Genomic DNA, 22,053 nt, shown 5'->3' on the forward strand with positions numbered 1-22,053 from the left:
GTAGACAACTCTACATTTTGTTGGAGTTTTTTGGTTAAAAACAGTGATTTTTCTCCGTTAAAAAAATATGTATGGGCTTTGCTGGTGAAGGCCGAAAAGTTTGATGGTATAGTAGTAAAGCGTTGACATAATGCTTTTGAAGAAAAGCTTATCTACAGTACATTATCTTTGCTGTTAGACGCGATAACTGCATTTTTAGTCGCTCATAGATCCACCGGTAGGCCTCCTATATCGACGTGAATTGAATCAAGATTATACTGTTTTATTTCTCTATATAATAATTACAAATTTTGTTTTTGACTCGGGTCACAAACAAGTTTCTATGAATCTGTTGGGCTGCCAAGAGTTACCGACTTCGCCGATTGGTTAATTGTTGCCGGTCTATGTTATTGCCATGCCAGTGCCCGCGTGTTTTGGAACTCAACATCAACAATGACGTCGATACGACCATGGAGAAATAAGTTAGGATAGGACATTGGAAAGAAACATGTATAACATCGAAAAGCGGACAAATTATGACCTCTATTGGAGAGAAGCCATTTAATTCGTGAACAATCATCTCAATCTCAAAGAATATACTTTTTTATTTGTCTCTAATTATTACAACTTTTCTTAATATATATTATATATTCATCATCAATCCATGGTGATAGAATATTTAAAAGTTTCAAACAAAATCGTTATTGTACGGAATGGTGTGATGCAACGACTCTTCATAAGTAGGTACCGAAATGCTCCATGTATCTTGGGGCGGCGCAAGCACATTACGTGGGGTGTACGGAGGAGGTGGTCCTTCATACGGTGAATCTTCACTCTGTAAGTTTTCAACATACGAATCACCAGTAAAACTGGGGGGTTCAGCAATATCTTGGCTCCCAAATCCTTCACTGCTTCGACTATGATTTGTATATAGGTCTAATGATTGTTCGGTTGGTACTGAGGGTGAGTAACTGGGTGGTCCAGCAATGTCTTGTCTATCGAATTCAAAGCCTCCATTGTGTTGTACATAATTAGAATGTGTATGTAATGATTGTTCGGCTGATAAAGACGGCAAGTCAACTATGTTACTATCACACATATTATCCAATGTCATTATCCAAATCCCATGACCTGAGTGTAGCCTTACATCTTGTACAAGTACCATGTCGTCCTGCACGGACACATTCCTACCAACCTGACGTGGTTCTGGTCTTGCACAGCGGCGTTGCCTCACAAACGGCCACCAACATTTTTTAAAGAACAAAATGACTAATATAGTAGCAATAACAGAGGCGGCACCGACTACCACCAAGACCACAACAAGTTCAGACATCTCTATGTAGAAAAAAAAAAGTTTTTTTCATTACACTTGGCAAATTTTGGTGACGGTAAGTTTGACAAGAAATGTTTTCCAAAGTTTACTAAATAGTTGACAAACTTTGGGAACGAACCGCAGAAGACAAGTTTGCAGAAGTCGTATCACTACCAACTTTCAATCAAAAAGTTAAAGTTTGCTAAGGCTCTCAGACTAGGCTCTGCACTAGCAAACTTTAGTTGACACGAACAACTCAAAGTTTGTAAACACAATTAATGTTTCCTAAAGTTTTCTAGAGACTAAAAGGCCTCCATTAAGCCTAGTCCCCGAGTTTGCGCAAGCAAACAATAACTTAGGCACGGTGAGGGAATAGGTGAAATGGAACGAACTCAGGGGTGTCCCTTTTGGGATACACTATAGTGTGGGGAGGGAACAGTTCCTTCCACCATTCCCGTGATTGTAAAAAGCTTGGTTCGAATTTCCAGCGCGAAGATGATGATTATCGAACTTTACTTTTTGTGATGCTTCGTAAAAATTACTTCGTTTGCGTCTCATAGAACCAAGCATAAGGCCTAATAATTGAAATACATACGTACCCAATCATTCGTATTTCATTGATGAAAACAAATCCAACAGCTTTAGGCCTAGCAGACTTTCTATAACACATAAGCCATTCTGATCTTTTTGACCTGAACGCGACTCCTACAGGTGAAGACAGAAATAATTCGACTAACTTTAGGAGGCCTATGGGGCCTGGGCCAACCTCCGTGGATACTTACAATTTCAGGTAACAAATTGGTATAGGCCTATCACACTTCCAGAGTTTTATGAATCTTTTGCATATTATATTGTATCTTACTCGTTAATAGTACAATACATCCTATATGTGTTCATGTCAAAAACATTGTCTCCTGAATTGCCGAATCATGCAGAATTGTATATTTTTAAAATCCATTTTCATTTTGGCTTACGAAAAACTTGTGAAGCATAACACTATTTATCACTCTGTTCATTGATACAAAATCCCACTATTGTTAATTGAAATGGTTTGGATTAGTTAGAGTATGGCCGGTGGTACGCCCTACTTCCTTGTGCACCACTTACGCACGTGTGCATTTTGAATGACATCATCCATCATCGAGCGCATCAAGACGTTCAATCGATAAAACTCGGACTGTCCAAAGTCGTATTTAAATCTACTCAATTAATGTATGGATAAGAACTCCTTCTCACATAATATCTTCTCCCCCGTTTCTTTACAAGTAGGCCTGCGGGGTGGTAGCCCATTTGTTGAGTTCGTGTCGGAGTAGCGGCGACATCGATGTCAAGTTTATTTTTAGTTTGGGTGGGTTGTTTAGTTGTAGGCCTATGTACTGTACACATATAATACGGTCACAAAATAATAAAATAAATAAAAATATATAAATAAATACGGTATAATAAATATTGTAATTTATTCAAATAAACGCCGCTTTGAATAAACGCCTCCCTCGAATAAACGTTTTTTATTACTGTATTTTATCATAGGGGTACTTATTTGGCCATACCATGTTACCATATTGCACCGAAAAAAATAAACACCTCCCCCGAATGAACGCCTCCATCGAATAAACGCCTCCAAAAAACCTACTGAACAATAAACGCCCCGGGCGTTTATTCCAATATATTATAGTTTTAAGTATCATGAATCAAGACAAGTTAATCATGTAGTAATGTGAAATTAATTCAATCATTAATCAACATTTAGTTGCACCAATATTAAATTTGATTCTGTGCGCTATTTATTTAGTTGCACCAATATTAAATGTTATTACCTGCGTATTTATACATAATAAGCGCCTCCATCGAATAAACGCCCCTCTAAAAAAACCTACTGAACAATAAACGCCCCGGGCGTTTATTCGAATTCGAATATATGATAATATATTAATTAATTATAGTTTTAGTATCATGAATCAAGACAAGTTAATCATGTATTAATGTGAAATTAATTCAATCAGTAATCAAAATTTAGTTGCACCAATATTAAATTTGATTCTGTGCGTTATTTATTTAGTTGCACCAATATTAAATGTTATTACCTGCGAATTTATACAGTATGTAGGCCTACTGTATTTAGTTTGGTTGATTCGCTTCACTAAGCAACTTTAAAGGCGGCGCGACACGTGATTGATAGACGATTCGTCTGATATCGCCGCTTTTTCCGTGACACATCATCCACCGACGACGTACGACGACACATCAACGACGGCCTGACTGCTGGCCGCCGAAGGAAGTAGAAACTGTTTGTTTTTTGGAATTAAATGCAAAATTCTCGCATTGTTAAATTTGTGTTTAGCCTTTAGCGTAAATTGTAAATTTACGTTAAAATGGCTGAAAGTGTCACACATAAGGATGATAGAAACGAAGAAGGTAAGTTGCTGATTGGGTGGGTGTACTGCGAACGTAAAGCATCATTGCCTGGGAATAGCTAGGCCTAGCCTAGGCTAGCAGGCTATCCCTAGGACAGTTTAAGCTAGCCTAGGTTATCTGGGAATATTGTCTGATGTGGCTACTTTAATACTACTTTATTAGGCCTAAACAAACCATTATGAATTATCAGTTAATTAAATAATAACATTTAGCCTAAATTGATTAATAAAATAGTTAATAATTCAACATTTATTAGTTTCTATTCAATGGTAAAAGCAATACAATAAAAGTTACTGTGTGTGTGATAATAAACAACTTCATCATGATGGTGTGTACTGTGTGTAGGCCTAGGCTAGTAGTAGTAGGATGCAGGGGTCTGGTGGGTCTCTAGACTCTCCCCCTCCTACTGAATTTACTCCATACCAACATGCTGCACCACTACAATACAACAAGTTTACTACCGTCCACTAGGCCCAGGTACTCCAGCAACCATCATCATTGCATCATCACAACCTTCCACACTCCATATCCATTCATGAACATCCTAATACTATACATGTTTTGATAAATCAAAGCTAGTACAACACACCGACACATATTTTCCAATATCAAAGGTGTGACGTTGCTTTTAATTTATTTTATGAACTTGCTTTGAATGAGAATTCAAATATTTATTTATTTTTTCCTTCCTTTTCCGTCAATTATCTTGATATCAGTTTCATCTAGCTAATTCAATTTTTCAGAGTACAGTATATTCCTTATGGCCATGTTATGTTTTCAAATTAAATCTAGTTTAAACTTTAAATTTATTTTTGAATATGTCTAATGATGTCAAATCATTTGTTGTGATTTATTTTGTTTTCAATGTGATACATTATGGTTAGTAATGAATGTATAGTATGATAAAAAAAAAAGGCAATAACTGAATGATGGAATCAATATTAAAAGTATCTTAAATGATTTTTTTTTGCTCATATTATTATACTAGCGAGTTGTTGCAATTGGGGTTGTGCAATGTAGGGCCAGACATACACTATTTGTGCTTAAAGACATATTGTCCCCCTGAAAAAATAATTGTTAACATTTTTTTGTTGAATACATGTCATTTTAATGTCACATAATAGTTATTCACTTGGAACAAAAATTGAATCGAGAAAAAAAATGTATTTACTTGAAAAACTGTAATTTAAAGCAAAAAATAGTCAAATTGGCTGCCAGTTTTTGGTTCAATTTGACTATTTATTTTGTCATTTTATATGAGAAAACATTCTTTTTTTTTACCGAAGGGATTAAATTTATTAAAACTACAAAATAACCAGTATTCCAAGTTTGATTTAATTAATCTACACTTTCATTTTTTTGTGGGACAATACTGTACATCTTTAATAAAAGACATAGCCTTGATTGTGGATATATTTATAACATACTATAATTATTATTGTTCATTCATAATTAGGAACATGTGAAATAAATAATTGTTAATGGATAAGTTTCCAATTTACATATTTTGTTTCTACTGTATAACCTTGCTGACCATTATGTGATGTACCAGTATGGACAGTCGGCTCAAATGTTGCTATTTTTTTTATTAAATACAGTAGTAATAGTAGTATGCAATAAATTAAGAGATCTATTTTAATGTCAAACATTACAATTGTGCTTTTTAGAATTTTATTGATTTACTAAATTTCAATAATAATTCATCAAACAGTTAGTAAACAAACAAACATGTTTTATAACTTTCTTCAAGTCTAGACTTGTCTTAAGCCATGTAGTCTTCCCTATACTACAGTAGCATTCAGTGTCCTGATAGGTTCAAGGAAATTTGAAGCCCAAGGCCCTTGGCTAAGGAATACTACTAACTAGCTTTCTTTTGTGTATACGGTGGGATTCACTTTTTCGATTGTAAGCTTAGGATAGTTTAAAATGATTTTTTTGCAAACAAAAACAGTATATGACATGTATAATACATGTCAGGTTTGAGGTAGTTTGAGATTTCCAAATTATGAACCAACCCCCTGTCCCCCAAGCCCACCCCCTCAATAATAATAGACCCTACACATTTACCCTCTTGAATTGTTTCTTAGTCACATTGGACATTTTGGAGTATTATTTTCTGGTGCACAAGTCTGGTTTTCAGAATTAATTATAATTTTAAATTGATTAATTAAATAATTATATGGGCAATTCTCCATTGGAAGACCAAAATCATCATTTTTTAAATCTACATGAACTTACACTTAAGTGTTATTTTTTGTTTACTAATATGTGTGGAATTTAGTTCCAACTAAAATTGTTGTTTTATTAATTCACATTTCTTCAAAAATTGCTTGCCTTGTCGAATGTGTAATTTGAAATTTGAAACTGGAAAAATAGCTGGAATTAGACAATCCTGAACTATGTACTTAACTCAATCCTTGTTGACTTTAATTATTCTAATTATTTGAGTTCATGGTCTCTAGAACACTAATATTAATATAAAGTTTCATGTCGCATCTCCCACTTTCTATAAGAAATCATTCATTTTCTAGTAAATTTGTTTGTAATTCCGTTACCAAAAAATTGATTAAAGTTTTCCTGTGAGCTAACCAATGCTTATAAACTTGAGTTACTTTAAATTCTCTTATTAGGTATGCCCATTTACCTATATCAATTACACATTTTGTTTGGTCTTCTCTAGTTTTGTGGAAAACTTGGTAACGGAATTACATTCGGTAACGGAATTACATTTGGTAACGGAATTACATGGGGGTATAGGTATAAAATAATGTATCTTAATTCACTATAAATGTCTCTGTAATCACATAAAATTGTTTTTAAGTGAAGGGAATCAACAATTAATTGATTATTTATAATAAATCCAATTCCTAGTGGCCAAAACAGTTCCATGGAGTCACTTATAGTAGAAATTTACTATTGATGCACAAAATCACTTAAAACGTTTATAAAACATACTTCCTATAAGCTAACCAATGCTTATAAAAACTTAAATTACTTTATATTATCCTAATACTAGGTATGCTTAAACCAATATCATTATCAGTAACCAGTTATGTCTCCTCTAATAATAATAAAATTATAATAATTAAATTTTGGTACATGGTATTACATGGTAACGGAATTACATTGGGTTATGCATAAAGTAATATACCTTAATTCACTACATATGTCTTAGTACTGTATAAATTGATTCTAAATGAAGCTAATTAACAATTAATTAATAAATAATGAATCCAATTCCAAAACAAATCCATAGTATATAGAGTCATAGTATAGTATACGGTAGATACTATATTTCCGATCGATACTAAAATCATTCAAATTCATTCCCTATGTACGGGCACCACTTTAAGGATCTATCTGAATCAAAATAGTTTGATGAAGGTTGATAGTCATAAAGCTGATGACAGTAGTGAATAAACTTATATTTAATAATGATTAGTTTGATGATGGCTGTAGTACAGTGTATACAACAGCTAGTTAAACTTCAATAGTGATACTGACGATCTAAGCTTATTAAAGTGGGTAGTTTTAGGCAGTTCGGCCAGAATAATATTAGAGAAATTTTGGCCAGGCTCTTGAATATGACAATGAGAATTAAGCTTCACAATTCAATTTGTTAAAATTTTTAAATTTGGAACATTTTGTTTCTAGTTATAGTGTAGATGACTTAAATACAGTGGACAGATCATGCATATATTGACTAAGCTCTGTGAACCACAGATGGGCGCATTTTTTTATTATTATAGTAGGTAGATCCAACCAATTCATATGATGATTTTTATAAAATCTGGTTTAAATGGGCATCAATCATTGTTAAAGTTCCATGAGAACACTAAAAAACATAGACAAAATTATTATTTGATGTTCTATTCGAATCAATAATCAGACGCGTAATTCCGTTACCATGTCATGTAATTCCGTTACCAGACAAAACTAACCAAATGCAGATAAACTATGAAAATATCCGAAGTAAACTTGTATTCATAAATTAGCCACATCTTATGTCTACACTGTAATACCAATCATAATCTTCAGTTGTTTATAGTATTCAGACGGAATCACATGTTTCAAGTTAAAAATTGAATTATCAATTTTCTGTGTAATTCCGTTACCAAAATAAAAGTTACCAGAATATCAAGACATTGTAATTTATTTTTTTTTAAGTAGACTGTTTTAGATTGGTAAGTATGTGTACTACACAAACATATCAAATTTATTATTCAAAGTTTACCCAGATCTTGTGGGTTGGTTAAAAAAGGCCGAAAATCAGTGTGAATTGTAATTCCGTTACCGTGGAATTGCCCATATTCTATCACTAATTTATTGAGGTATCTTGAAATTCAATAAAATAAGATTTTTTTTTTTGATTCTACAAAATTTTGTTTTAGTATTTTTTGTTAGTTATTTACAGGCCTTGTCTGTTTGTGTGCTACAAATTGCACTCCTCAATATATTCAGGTGTGTAGAAGTTTACCAAATTTAAGTGTGTTGTAAATCACACTCCTCAAGAGCAGTTTAGGAGTGTGTTAGGTGAGTGCGATCACTCACCTCAAAATAAACGGCCTGTACTTACAGTAATATTATCTACACATTCATAATATCAAAATCAGCCAAAGGTTAACACGCAGTTATTATTTTAGTATTTTTACCTAACCAAAAGTATTTTGTTTTGTTAAAACTTAAAAAGTTCAATTTGCTTTCGTAAGCAAAATTGGATGGATTATTCCATTATTTTGAAGGGTTCATTCCTATTACTTAAGCTACCTACTATTACTTACTAGTACTGATATTTATTTCCATGTTATCCAAGTGTTGATAATTGATTATTGTTATTAATAATAACAAACAAACAATACTTTATTTATATTTATTAGTACTTTCAATTAGAATAGAAATTAGAAGAAAATATTGATTATATTGTATAGCTCGTTAATATTAAATGGAATGTTCCAGCTACTTGTTAAATACAGTATATAAAGTAAAGTTCCATGGTAAACAGACAAACGGTGTGCTCATTTGCTGTGATACAATAGTGTAATGCTGACCTACTGTAGCTTTTCATTCGACAGTAAATTTTTGTCATAAGTGTTAGACAATTGGTACTAATCTTACCATCATTTTTTAATGAATTGTTGAGATTTTGCATTTGAGAAAACCATGTCTTTTCGTAGAAGGCAATTTTATTCAGTTCTTCCAAGTTTGCAAGAAGGTGAGTTTGAAATTTTAAGTTGAATTCCATTCAGGTTAAATTATTTTTTGCTTGCTTTTTGGAAAATTATTAAAGTAATTATTTTTGTTCATTAGTGAGCGACATCTGTACTAACTGTATTTTCTGTGAGGAAACTTGTTTACATTTTTTAGTTTTAAATTATGTTAACTTTTTCATAGTACTGTTTGTTCTTATTTAGTCTATGGCATTTATTTATATCATTATTTATTTAATTTTCATGTCTAGAAATTTACTTTTTTATCCAAATGGTAGCAAACCAAAATCTAAAACACCTAACTAGAGTCAAAGGCTAATATTTAGGGCTAGTGTTGCCTGAAAGCTCTGCTAACTTTTCTGGCGGTTTTACTTTATCGTTTTGATTTAGCTTTTCGCTTTTTTTTTGTATCTCCATTGAGATCCAGCCACTGATACCCACAGCATTGTCATTTTTTCAGTAATTTGCCTTTGGATATTTAAATTAAATACACACGGTTGAATTGACAGACATTGTCAGATCAAGCCTAAAGTAACTTTGCTAGAGACTAAAAAATAACTAATTTAAAAAACAAAAACTTTAACTAAAATTTTAACATTTTCAAATAGTAGAAAATGTTTGCCAGTTTTCTCTGTGAATTTTGAGCCCTGTGGCCGTATTCACCAATCGCACTTAATTGAAATATTTCCCTTAAATATTATTCAGTTAACTCAATAAATATTTTTTTCCTTTCAAGTTCAAGTTAAAAAAACATTTATTTGTTCAACAATGGCATATTTTTTAACAGAATAATATTTTGTACATTATTTAAATGAAAACATGGTAATAAGCCATCATTTGGGGTCTTCTCTAGAAGAAATCAAGTTTCTTGTCTCGAGAATTGTATTGACTTAGAAAGAGAATTCATAGAGATTTATCGAATTATTCACCTACAGTATTGTCCTTTAAAAATTATAGAGACCTGAATTTCATATTCATACTAGGTCTTTCATTAAATATTTTCCTTTAAATTGTATTGACTTAGAAAGAGAATTCATAGAGATTTATCGAATTATTCACCTACAGTAATGTCCTTTAAAAATTATAGAGATCTGAATTTCATATTCATACTAGGTCTTTCATTAAATATTTCATGAGTATTATTTCAATAGTACCCTTGCAAAATGCTGTAATTGTTCTAACCTTCAGTCCAAAATTTGCTTTTATTTGAGATATTGTAAAGGCACACAATAATTTTAAAGTCCTACTAAAAGTTGAGCAATTTTCCAACAGCTTATATTTTGTTAGGAAAACCCAATGTGCTAAAATTAGGTTATATTTTCCTAATGAAATCACAAGACAGTTTCCTTCAGTATTGACCTTTGTGGGTGTTAAGTGTTATTCACTCTAGTTTTCATACTACAGTATAATGCATACAGACAATTTGTGCCCAAAAGACTTTCACACTGAACAAATGGATTTATTTTATTTTTATTTGTTCTAGATACCCGGTAACTGTATGTTGCTAGGTTTATTGCTAAGTATTAGTAGAACTAATAGTACTTTTAGCAAATATTTTAAAATTTCATGCATTGTATTGTAATTGGTTTGGAAGAAAAAAAAAATACTAATACTAAGTTAGTATATTCTTTCAGTATTCTTTAGTACTGTATGACCAAATATAGTCCCAGGGGCCTGTATTCATAGGCATGTTAATAATTAACCATAAAGGTACATTGCCAATGCAGTAGTACACTAGAAAAATCAGATTTTCTTGATTATTATATTCATAAAATATGATAACTGAAATCATTTTATCTAATACAATTTTCTAGGCCTAGGATTGTTTGGTCGGTTGTTGACATGATTAACACTACAGTAGGTGTATTTATAAAATTCAATTAATATAATATTTAATATTACATATGTTACTGTTTCATTTTTAATCAATGTGAATCAAATGTAGGCATACCTTTAAGTTTTATTTAATCTGATTCAAATGACAGGAATCTATTTAGATTGAAATATAACCTTTCATCATTCACCTCATGCCATTATTTGTACCATAATAAACATTCATTATTGTATACTAATGTATAATTATTATAATCAGTTGTAGTATATTATTCGATGTAGATACATAATTTGGCAGATTGCACATTTCTGAATGCACTCAATTGCTTTTAATACTGGTTTAAGGTAGACAGTTTGCATGTTCGATTGGGACTTTAACATTGGTTTTTCATTTAGGTATTTAATTACAGTTAACAGAGTATTTTAAAAGTTATTGAAAGTCAATTATTAACAAATTTTTTGTTCTCCAATGATATCATTAAACTAAATTTAAACTGATAATAAAAAAACCATTTTAATACATGGCCACCATTCAAATGTATTGGTCATTAAAAAACTGTCTCTCCAAAATCTAAACTGACACAAACTTTAGTCTAGGCATGGAGGAAAATTCCTCCATGGTCTAGGCATCTATATATTTTATGAATTAATGATTTTATACAGTAGTAGTAGTCTGATCAAACTATTAAACTGTACTGTACTATTGTAGTAGACTTATGGTGTGTCAACAAGGAAAGCTTTTTAGGGATCAACTCAACAAATTTTGTAATTTCCATGTTACAACTAAAATCTTGATCATTTATTAATAGCACAATGTCTTTCCCCTATATAATTTAATCATCCCAGTTTAAGTTCAAACATGTTGTGTAATCATAATAAATTATTCTTAATCATACTATAAAACTTAAAAAGATGAAAAACACTAGGTTCCGGTTTTGTTTTTAATTGAGAAATCGTTGTGTTTATGGCATGCCATTATGCCAACATTTGGGATATGAGCCAATGGATGAGGCTTCATTAAAACCTGTGAATTTCCGTGGTTGTAGTACTGTACACTGTCACTAACATGGTTTTTTCCATCATTATTTTTAGTATTCCCCAAAAGTAAAAATATGTTAAACCATATGTTGTTTTGCAATTAAACACTGAGAGTTGTTTTTTTTTTATTGGAAATAAGAAACAATGAAACAGAAAAAATGAACACACGGTTTTCTTTACCGTTAGATAATAAAGTCGAAAGATTATTTTTTTTCAAATTGAATATCATACAAATAGTAGTATGGTTAACATATTAAAACTGTCACAACCTCTTTTTAATCATTCAAAAATAAAAATAAACTGAATGATTTGTGCTATACCTCAATATTACCCAACCCATTGTGAACTATAATATCTCTCTGAATCACCCTACTACCTTGTGTATAAACCTAATTCCTACTGTGATAATTTTCCATGTAAAAAAATGTGTTTGTTGTTCATCCACATGACACAAATAATACTAAACCCCAAAAATAAATATTTTTTTATTTTGGTATATAATAAAAATATAGAAACAGTAGCACAAGGGCTGAAAACGTTAATAAATCGAAGAAAAACAATATAATTAAACTATTTAAATCATAGACAAAGAGAATAGAAGGCATATACAGTAACAAATACAATATGTTATGTGCCTGGTGGGTTCCATTTCTTTTTTTCTATTTGGGTACATTAGAAACATTCCAATCACTAAATGCTTTGTGGACTTGCAAGTGGTTTCAAATCGTACAAGGTTTACACCAGATAAAAAGGGAAAATATTCAGACAGTCCATAGCAAATTGTAAAGGGGTAGTGAGTCAGTGAGTCATCATTAATATTATTGTGGAAAAATTTGATGCAATAATTCTAGAAGGTCGTTGTCTTTTTAACATCATGTCGTTAATAAGGCCACATAAAATAGTGTTAGTTTCACAGTCCTTCCTTTCCTCCTTATCATCAAATTATGTAGCCTCAAACTTAAACTTTATTCGAACAATGCTTTAGAGTTAGCAGCACACACTTATAAAAATGATACATTTTATACATAAACACAGTTATAAAAATTACATTACAAAATACAAAAACTAAAGAAAACTAAATTATTATTATTACGGTAGAACCAATATTTAACTCAAAGAATTTTTTTCAAGAGTATCGGGTATTGAAACTGTATTGGAAAAGGTAATTATTGTAAATGTAATGTAGATAAAATAAATAAACAAACAATAATTTTAAAAGTTTATATATAAATGTACGTAGTGGGTGGTAAATCTTTAAGTATAGTCTCATATAAACTTTAAAAATAAAGTTACACTGACTGGAATATGGTGAAATAAATATAAATAAATAATAAATATAATAGTAAAGACTCTTTTAAAAAATCATGGATGAAACATTTTCTTTATTTGGCTTTAAATTACTGTATAAAAATTGCAGAATTAATTGTTTCAATTTTAACAAAAGGACAATTGGAACAATGGAGAAAAATAACAAACATTGTATTTCATCAGGGCTAAAAATTTAGGGATAAAAATGACATCCTTATTCAGCACAATTTGTATTCAGCAAGTTTCTCTTTCCCTTTTCTTTGAAAAGTATAAAATGATTGTTAGTAATACAGTAATTGAGGGTGGTTGGTTGATGTGCTCTGCTAACAAAACAAAGAATTATAAATGTCAAAATATGAATGTTAATCCTAATCTTTGACAGAATAGAGATCGTATTATTCTGTGACAATTTGAAAATAAAAGTGAAAGTGTAAATGATTTTTTATTAGAAGCACAATAATATACTAAACGATATAAATGTTAATCCTAATCTTTAAAAGAATACAGATCGGATATTTTAGATTATTTGAGATTGAAAACAAAAATGGGAAGATGTGTGAATGGATCTTAAACGGATGTACAATAGTGTAATAAATAAAACAAAATTATGTTAATCTTTGACAGAATAGAGATTGGATTATTTTATGAGAAAAGGTATGATAACAAAAAGCAAAAGATGTGTGAATGGTTTTTACATACAATGTACAATAGTCTAGTTAAATAATACAAAATAATGTTAATCTTTGACAGAATAGAGATTGGATTATTTTATAAGAACAGGTACTGTATGAAGACAAACCCGAAAAATGTGTGAATGGTTGTTTTTAGGATATACAATTGTACTAAATAATAAAAATATTGAATGAATAGAATTCTTAAGAAAAACAAATAAAGGAATGTCCATACTGTAGCCTGAGGTTAAGAACTTTCAGTTTTATTGTAAATTATTGAAAATGTTTGTTATAAAATCAATTAGTGTGGGTGGAATTATTGTTTACTGACTGTGTATGACAGGATCAAACATCTGAAGGTTTTAAATACTATTTCCTTCTTTTATGTAAGTTCAAGGTTCATATACTGATACAGTGCAGTGGTACACATTGTAAGGCAGTTTGGGGTGTTTTCCCGAATGATACTGGGACGGAATGGTACTGGGTATGATCAACACTAGCGTTCTTGTCACAAACTAGCCACCTATTCAATTCATAGAAAGTACTAAAAATGAACAAGTCTATCTGTACAGCAACTGTAGATGGACCCGAGACATGACTTACTTCGACTATTAATAGTTATAGAAATATAAAATGTATTGAAAATATATTCTGGTTGAAGGAAGGGAACAGAAGTGGGGTCGGTGTCAGAAGAGATTCAATAGAAAGGCATTTTTTTGAGAGTGGCATTTAATGGCCAGATCTCTTTCGTCTTTCTCAAATCATGCCGTCTTCAACTTGTATCACAGACGATTGTCAGTCTTTGTTTCTAATACATACTTGCACCAAAACACTTTTGTAATTCAATATTTTCTAAGAGCTCATGATTTTATTTTTACTTCTTTGAAGCTTAAATCTTATAAAAAAAAAACATGACCAAGTGCAAATTGATAACATATAGCCCTACTCAAATACAACTTTGATATGAAAAAAAGGGAAACACAATACTAATTGTATCAAAGTGCTTTGTAAATATTGTAGATAATCAATACAACAATACTACAAATAGAATTAGTATGTATTGTGAATGTGGCGTGGCGTTTATTCAAGGAAATCAAATAAACGATCCATTCAAATGAATACATACTTATTAATTTTGTGAGAAACACGGTTTAATGATCTGTAACTTTCCAGAAAGTAAATAAGAAAAAAATATCTCAATTTAATACTTTAATTACATTTACTATAATTATTTATTGAACTAGTAGGAAAAAATGATTGAAATTAGTCAAACCCAAAGGTTTATTGTCTCAGCTGATTTGTCGTGTGTTATAATATGCCCGTTTTTTGTACTGTGTACAGTAAATGGTTTCCTGTTTTAGTTTAGTAGCGGAAATAAATAAGTATGTTGCCCTTGAAATTGTACCATGATCAAAACTACTGTACATTGGTGCTAACAAATATGTGACTGTATACGTGCAGCGTAGGTGAATAAATAAAAAACACTTTTTAATTGATCATACCTCAGATATTTATACTTAAACATAGGTGGATTCAAAGGGCCTGTTCTTCTCTTCCCCTTTAAAAAAAAAGTTTATCCAGACATTCTGTTGTTAATAAATTAAAACTACAGTAGTAAATAAAAAATGCAGTAAAAACTTTTGAGTTTGTAGGTAAATAATAATGTTAAAACTTGTTTGTGGATAAATGATCAAGTAAAACTTAATATTTTAACTAGTATAGTAAGTAAAAATATTTTTAAAAAACTATATTTTTATAAAAATATTTCAAGTAAAAAAACAATTTTCACATTCCTCTTGAACTTTAGTATTTCTTTTACCTATTGTGTTTACTGTTTTGTTTAAGTGTTACTCATCTGTAGCTGTATTGAAAGGGCTGACCTACTTATTTATAATGAGTTTAATCATGTTGCTGAGAAAAGTACAAACAATAAAAACGGCTGACAGGTAGAAATCTAAGCATAAACAATTGTATAATTTTTACAATAGGTTGAAACTTGAATATTTCCCTTCAGTTGTCTTGTCTTTTGGTTGTTGTTGAGTTCTAACAATTTCACTTTGATTCAAGAATTGTATTTTAAATGTCATCCTTTGTTTGAAGTTGAAAGTACAGTAGGCGAAACAAAAACCCAACCTATTGTACTGTAGATATAGATTTATAGATTGAGATTGAAAAGTAACTTAATACATAATAAAAACCCTGGTAAATCCTGTTAAATAAAACAGTAGGCATTTGATGTGTGTTCCTTTACTTTAAATAATGAGTTTTATTTAGTCAAATTATAGTCGAATGAAGTGAATTTAGGTAAATGAAAACCCTAGATAATTGTAAATTTCATTTAAAAATTTTGTTTAGCAATATTACTAATCAAAATGATTTTTGAGTCGAGAAACATAGTTTTGTATTATATTTGTTGCTACACAATTTTAGAAATGTGTAGCATTAAAGTTGGTTTGTATAGCTTTTTGCTATGCTACACTGGCCAAATTATCCCCTGAAAATTCATGATAAAATAGCACCTCCCACTGGTCGAGTTGGCGCTGTATGTATCACCTGCAGCAATCAGCAAAATGAACATACTTTTTTGCCAGTAAACACAGTGACTAGATGTAACTATTTTTTGCATACAGTATCTTAAAATGCGTGTTCTGTGTGGCGTTGATTGTTTGATAGTGTTTTGTTTTGCTTTCAATATGTAGTCCGTATTCTACTTTTTCTTTTTCTTCTTTTCAATATGTAGTCCGTATTCTACTTTTTTGGTGGGGAGGAAACTAAAGCCTGTTCCGCCCGCACCCTAAATCTGCGACTTGGAGGGATGGAAATTCCAAGGGAATGGAACATAACGGTCATCGGTCAGAGCGGATCCAGCATTGTGTATAAGGTGGGGTGCATTTTGTGCCAAAGCCACAAACCTTAGGCTGAGGGCCTGGTTATCAAGTGAAATATAAGTTGAAGCATGCCTGATGCACTGCTCAATAACCAACCAACATTTTTTTTCTAAAAGTTGAAAACTGTTTTTAAATAGACAGTCTATATCGTGCCTGCTTACCTGGATAAACCCGACATAAGCCCTTTTCCACGAAGTGCGAAACAATTACGAAAAGAAGAATTTTGCGGTAGCTCACCTCCATGATAAATTGGACAGTCCGCTATAGCGCCCTCTCGTGGAACCACTCCCACGTAATACCGTCACTATTTCTTTTCGTTTCGTCATACTGACAACACAAAGACATTTTGGGTCAGCACAGGCTGTCCAGTTTTGGAATACTTGGCTCTAAAAATGTGTGTATAATAAATTTAATAAAATCGTAGGATCCTTGTTTTTTGGTTGTATTTAATTGGAAATTATTTAATACAATGTGTTAACTATTAATTAAGTATTATGTAATATTTTGTTGAATTAATTAGGCATTATTTATTATAACAACATGGATGGTGCTGGTAGGTACTGTACTTATCCATATCATAAGATAACACATAACATGAATTGTATTTTCAACCAAAAGTAAAGATTTTGTAATAATATATACATAGTAGTAGTACAATTAGTTTGTAGAGTGTACATTTGTTAATAATGATTGTGCCAGTATAATTTAAAAATCTGTGTTTGAGATCCTTCCTTTAAAAAAAAAAGGGTTCTTATTCATCCAACTATTTTATAATTTATTGTGCTTATAAACTAAGTCTCATTGGAGGCTTAGGGAGTGGAGTTAAAAGAGTTGTGAGTTACAACCCTGGCACTAGGTCAGGATCGAACCCTGGACCAGGTCAGGATCGAACCCTGGACCTTGAGATTGGAAGGCAAGCATGTTAACCACTACACTACACCGCTATTTTTTCAGCGGAAGTATTGGTAAATAGGCTTAACAGTCTACTGTACGTTGTGATGAATTTTCCCCTTATTGTGCAAATATTATTATTATTATTAATAATTATTTGCGCCAAAGGTGTTGAGAAACTATAACCAGGGGTGTAGGAACCTCTCATTCTGAGCAAAATGCATTGGTTCTTATTGGTACTGATAGACTCTGTCTAAAATTAATATCAATTGATATCAATAGACATCTAGATCTACTTTATTAGGGTGTTACCGTTTCTAACCATTGTTATGTACCATGAAAGTAGAAACCTTTTTGACATGCCTAGAATTGGCTTTAAGGAGGTAATCATCCAATCAGAAACTGTAAAGCGTGATGATTCATTTAGTGGTAGGCTAAAGCATAGCAGTCAATGCATGGTGCATGTCAACAAATATAACTGCTGATGTCATCATAATGTAATTGTTGCACAATTAGCATCCAGGTGTATTAATATAGTGTCAGTGACATTGATGGGTTGAATAATAATTAATAGTAGATACGTAGTATATTACCTTTATGGTATACGTGTGTATTATATGCATGGGTGAATTTTGATTTTAAGAATACAGAATGTAATCAAGCTTGGTTTTGTGTGCAATGGTTAGAATATAGTACTGTACATTAATTCTTTTGTACCATCTACTGTTGTATTATTCTGTCTGTTGTATTATTTTTTTGTCTGTCCTAATTCTCCAAGATTTAGAAACCCATTGGCAGGGTCTGATTTAAAGAATTTTAAATACTAAAGCTTGGTCTCCACTAGAACGCAAGACCAATCACAAGCAATGGATTATCAGAATGTCACTTTGTCATGTCAACTCGCTTGCGCTTTATGTTATCTTGCATTTTGCAAAAGTTGATGGTTTTTATTTTGGTTTTGGGTTGGTACTAAAGCTTGGTTCCCACTAGGACGCAACGTAAGGACGTAGACGCAACGCAAGCGAATTGACCAATGACAAGCGACAGTTCGAATAATCCATCCCTTGTGATTAGTCAAATCCCTCGTTGTGTTGAGTCTCTAGTGGGAACCAAGCTTTATGAGGATTGGGATAGATATGACAAAAATTAAATGAGAAATAATCAATGAATTGGATTATGATGATGAATGAATTTATACAGGTGGTTTGAAATTCTGTTTAGATAACTTTAAGAAATTCAATTTTATTTTCTTTCAGATGCAAGAAGAAAGATTCACCCACCTAGCAAAAAAGCATGTGATCAGCAAATTGAAGCCCTCGTCCAAAGGATACAACTTCTGGAGCAGAAAATTGTATCCTTTATATTGAAGGTTTTAGTTTATTACTTGGTACAATTCTCATCTTGAATTGTACAAAGGCATTGATACAGGAGGATTTTGTTTTCTAATTTCAAGGTCACCTCCCCCTCCCTCTCTCCCTTCCTCCCTCGGGACATCCTCTTTCATCTCCCTCTGGAGACCCAGAGGACACCCCTCATATCCCTCCGTGGTGAGGAGACTTACCTCTCCTCCTCCCCAATTCAGAATATGACCATGATACACAAACATCTGATTGTGTTTCTTGATATACACGTAACAAATGATACTGATAAATTGTTCTTAACATTGTAAACATAGAAATTTATGAAGGTACACTCAGCTGAAAATGTCAGCCCGTCAAGTTCACAAGAAAAGGAAACGCATATATTAAATACATTAAAAGAAGACAAAGAAAATAAGATGAAAAAGAGGAAAGAAATTGATGAACGGCTTAAAGTTATGAGTAGTGCCATCAATAGAAAGGTATTTAGAACAAATTTAATGTTTTCTTTATTTAATTACAAGTCATGGGTTGGCAAAGAAACCCATGCTAAAATATTGAATGGGACACCCCCTGCTGCTTTTTTTTTTTTTTACTGAGGGTGATCCATCCAGCAATTGCTGATCATTAAGGACCCTCAGAGGTTCACATACAAGATGCTCTACATAAACAAAGTCTTATTACAAGTCTTTGGGAGAGGAGAGGAGTAATTTTGTCCTTAGAAAAAATCCTGACATGTGACGGGGCTTGAACCCAGAACCCTTGGAGTGGTAGCCAAGCATCATAAGCACCAAGCCACAACTCCGCTCTATGCATTTTGTCACGTTTTTTCTCAGTTTCTGAGAAATTAATTTGTTTCTACAGTAGAACCCCTCCTTTGGGACACCCTTGTTCAGTGGACACTTGCAGATGAATATGTTATAACACTAAGGACCCCCAAATTAAGGGGGGACACTTTGTTGGGTTTCAAAGGTGTCTTCAATATTTACTGTCTGATCAATTTGAGAGAATAGAATATAAATCAAATGCAGTCATGGAAAGACTTCAGAAAACTTCACAACTTAATTGAGGAAAATAAACTTTTATTGAGATGTTAATTATTATATATTTTCAGAGTGATGAATTGTCAAAAAAACAGGCAAGGCAGCCTGCAAGGTCCATTGATAAGTTAGAGTCTATGATAAAGAGGCTAGAGTACCAGCTGGAAAAGAATCACTTTACCGTACGAGAAGAAACGAGGATCGTACATGAGATAGACCGTCTCAAAAGATCCAAGAAAACTCTTAGGTTAGTAGTTAGTAAACAAAAAATAGTTTACTAAACAACTTTGCTACAATAAAAAAAAGGATAAATGTTATGTAAATGTTTCTATTGAAATTCTAGTTCATTGAGAATTGTTTGGTAAACTACTGTCTATCTAATACCCCTTTTATTTCACACCAAAAGCAAAACACCAGAGTTTTAGGTCAAAAGGTCATCCTCGCATGATCAATCATTGCTTTAGAATACTTTAAATATTAGTACAAAATATATAGCAGGTCTAACAAATAATAATAGTATAGATAACTTCTGAGACTTTGAAAATAATTATTAAATTAAAAATACTATCAATTAAAATTATTCTAATAATCGTTGCTATGTAAACAAACAAAATAGAGGGTAGTATTTACGATTTTATTAAAAAAAACCTGGTGTTGCTATGTTGATGTGAATGGGGTCTCTCCGGAATTTATTGACGTTTTGAATGGTAACAAATTCTGGGTTGTCTCCGGAGATCACTGCAGAGTTTGGTGTGAAAGGGGTATAATTTGGCCTTCCAGTATAACCACCTTCTAAAAATGCAGTCTTGTCTTGATTGTAGACCTTTCCCTCACTTTGTCTACGATATGATTCTATGTAATTGTAAACCTTCGACTAAATGCACTCTGTGCCTTCCATAGTTGCCATTTTCAAAAGTCTTGCGCTTTTTTTTATTACCATATCTGTCTATTCAAAGTTTTACTGTAATACCATATTTGGAATTAAAGCCATGATGACCAAATAAGGCATATCCTGTTTACATTGTTCATCGATCAATTCTTATAGCTATATCCCTGTTGTAAAGTATTCGTATTATCTATCTGTGAATTACTGTAATTCTCAATTAAATGCATGCTTAAAATATTTTGTATATACTAATTTAAACAGCCTCCCCACCCCCCAAAAAAATGATTATGACATAATTATGTTTCAGTTAACATGACATTTTATGTATTTATATATAATTGAATTATTTCTGTTTATTCAGGGAGTATATAGGTGAAAAGGAAGAACTCGATGTGGAAATTGGAAAGAAGAATAGATTAAGAGCAGAGCGAGAAGTAAGTTTAAGTTTAAAAAAAAAAAATTGTTTTAAACATGTTTATCATCATTATTATGATGTTGCTCAATACAGTAACATTTAATTAAACAACACTACCCTTGTTCGTTCATTCGTGTCAATTATAAAAAAATTTCCATTTTAATGAGTTGGGACGGACAGACTAGGAATTGCTCTTTTAAAGTGGACTGACAATTTCATGTAGGTTGATCAATAGGCCAAGGCCAGACAGACTCCACCATGATGTGGTTAGTGGTTTGTGGCTTTTGGCACAATGGGTAGCTGATATTGTATAATATAGGGTCTGTTTCTGCTGCATAACGCAATTTAACCAGTTATTTTAAAATAGATTAAAAATAGATAACAATAACAAGACCGCGTTTCTGCTCAATTTGTGCTCCGAAATAACCGGTTAAATCTATGGGTGGTCGTCGAGCAAAACGTCATCATTACCCAAAATGCAATACACTCAGACGGAAGTAGTAAGTTGGCTGTTTGTTTACATCGACGTCAGTACACACGTGTGTGTGATATCGCCGAACATCTCAAACATCTTAACATAATAAAATGTTGTCTCCAGGTCTAGAAGTTTTGTTTTTTGTAAAGCCTACTTACCATCACTAATAAAATTAATTCTCATGCCGCCTTCAATTAACATGGGGAGGGTCGTGCAGCGCCCGATCGCCTAGGATAATTATTATCTAGCCTAATTCCTCAAAAAGGCGATTGTCATACGGCCCTTCCCACGTGAACGACAGTTGTCTTTCGCGAGCGCGGTCCTACTACACACCAAA

General features: G+C 32.0%; 2 protein-coding genes across 3 annotated transcripts in view; one reads left to right on the plus strand and one right to left on the minus strand.

Moving 5' to 3' along the window:
- Positions 1-623: 623 nt before the first annotated feature.
- LOC144840819 (uncharacterized) lies at positions 624-2,182 on the minus strand. Of its 2 annotated transcripts, none has more exons than XM_078696858.1 (2): positions 1,891-2,182; positions 624-1,314 (listed from the first exon to the last, which is right to left on the minus strand). In XM_078696858.1, exon 2 carries the CDS (start codon positions 1,310-1,312, stop codon positions 668-670), a length of 645 nt encoding a protein of 214 aa, XP_078552984.1. In that variant the 5' UTR covers positions 1,313-1,314; positions 1,891-2,182; the 3' UTR covers positions 624-667. The 2 variants fall into 2 exon arrangements, with proteins under 2 accessions (XP_078552984.1, XP_078552985.1); XM_078696859.1 differs by having other exon boundaries at positions 2,074-2,181.
- Positions 2,183-3,517: 1,335 nt separating this feature from the next.
- Positions 3,518-22,053, plus strand: part of LOC144841296 (uncharacterized) — a 29,026-nt gene continuing 10,490 nt past the window's right edge. The window contains exons 1-5 of the mRNA XM_078697578.1: positions 3,518-3,706; positions 18,799-18,893; positions 19,218-19,382; positions 20,015-20,187; positions 21,188-21,260. Coding sequence (XP_078553704.1) covers positions 3,664-3,706; positions 18,799-18,893; positions 19,218-19,382; positions 20,015-20,187; positions 21,188-21,260 — 549 coding nt within the window. The 5' untranslated portion in view covers positions 3,518-3,663. The remainder of the gene's footprint in view (positions 3,707-18,798; positions 18,894-19,217; positions 19,383-20,014; positions 20,188-21,187; positions 21,261-22,053) is intronic.

This window comes from Antedon bifida, chromosome 4, assembly GCF_963402885.1.
Source record: "Antedon bifida chromosome 4, ecAntBifi1.1, whole genome shotgun sequence".
In the NCBI taxonomy this organism is placed as follows: Eukaryota; Metazoa; Echinodermata; class Crinoidea; order Comatulida; family Antedonidae; genus Antedon; species Antedon bifida.

Excerpts from the sequence above, each read along its gene's own strand:
- LOC144840819 (XM_078696858.1), bottom strand. The coding sequence starts at position 1,312 with ATGTCTGAACTTGTTGTGGTCTTGGTGGTAGTCGGTGCCGCCTCTGTT.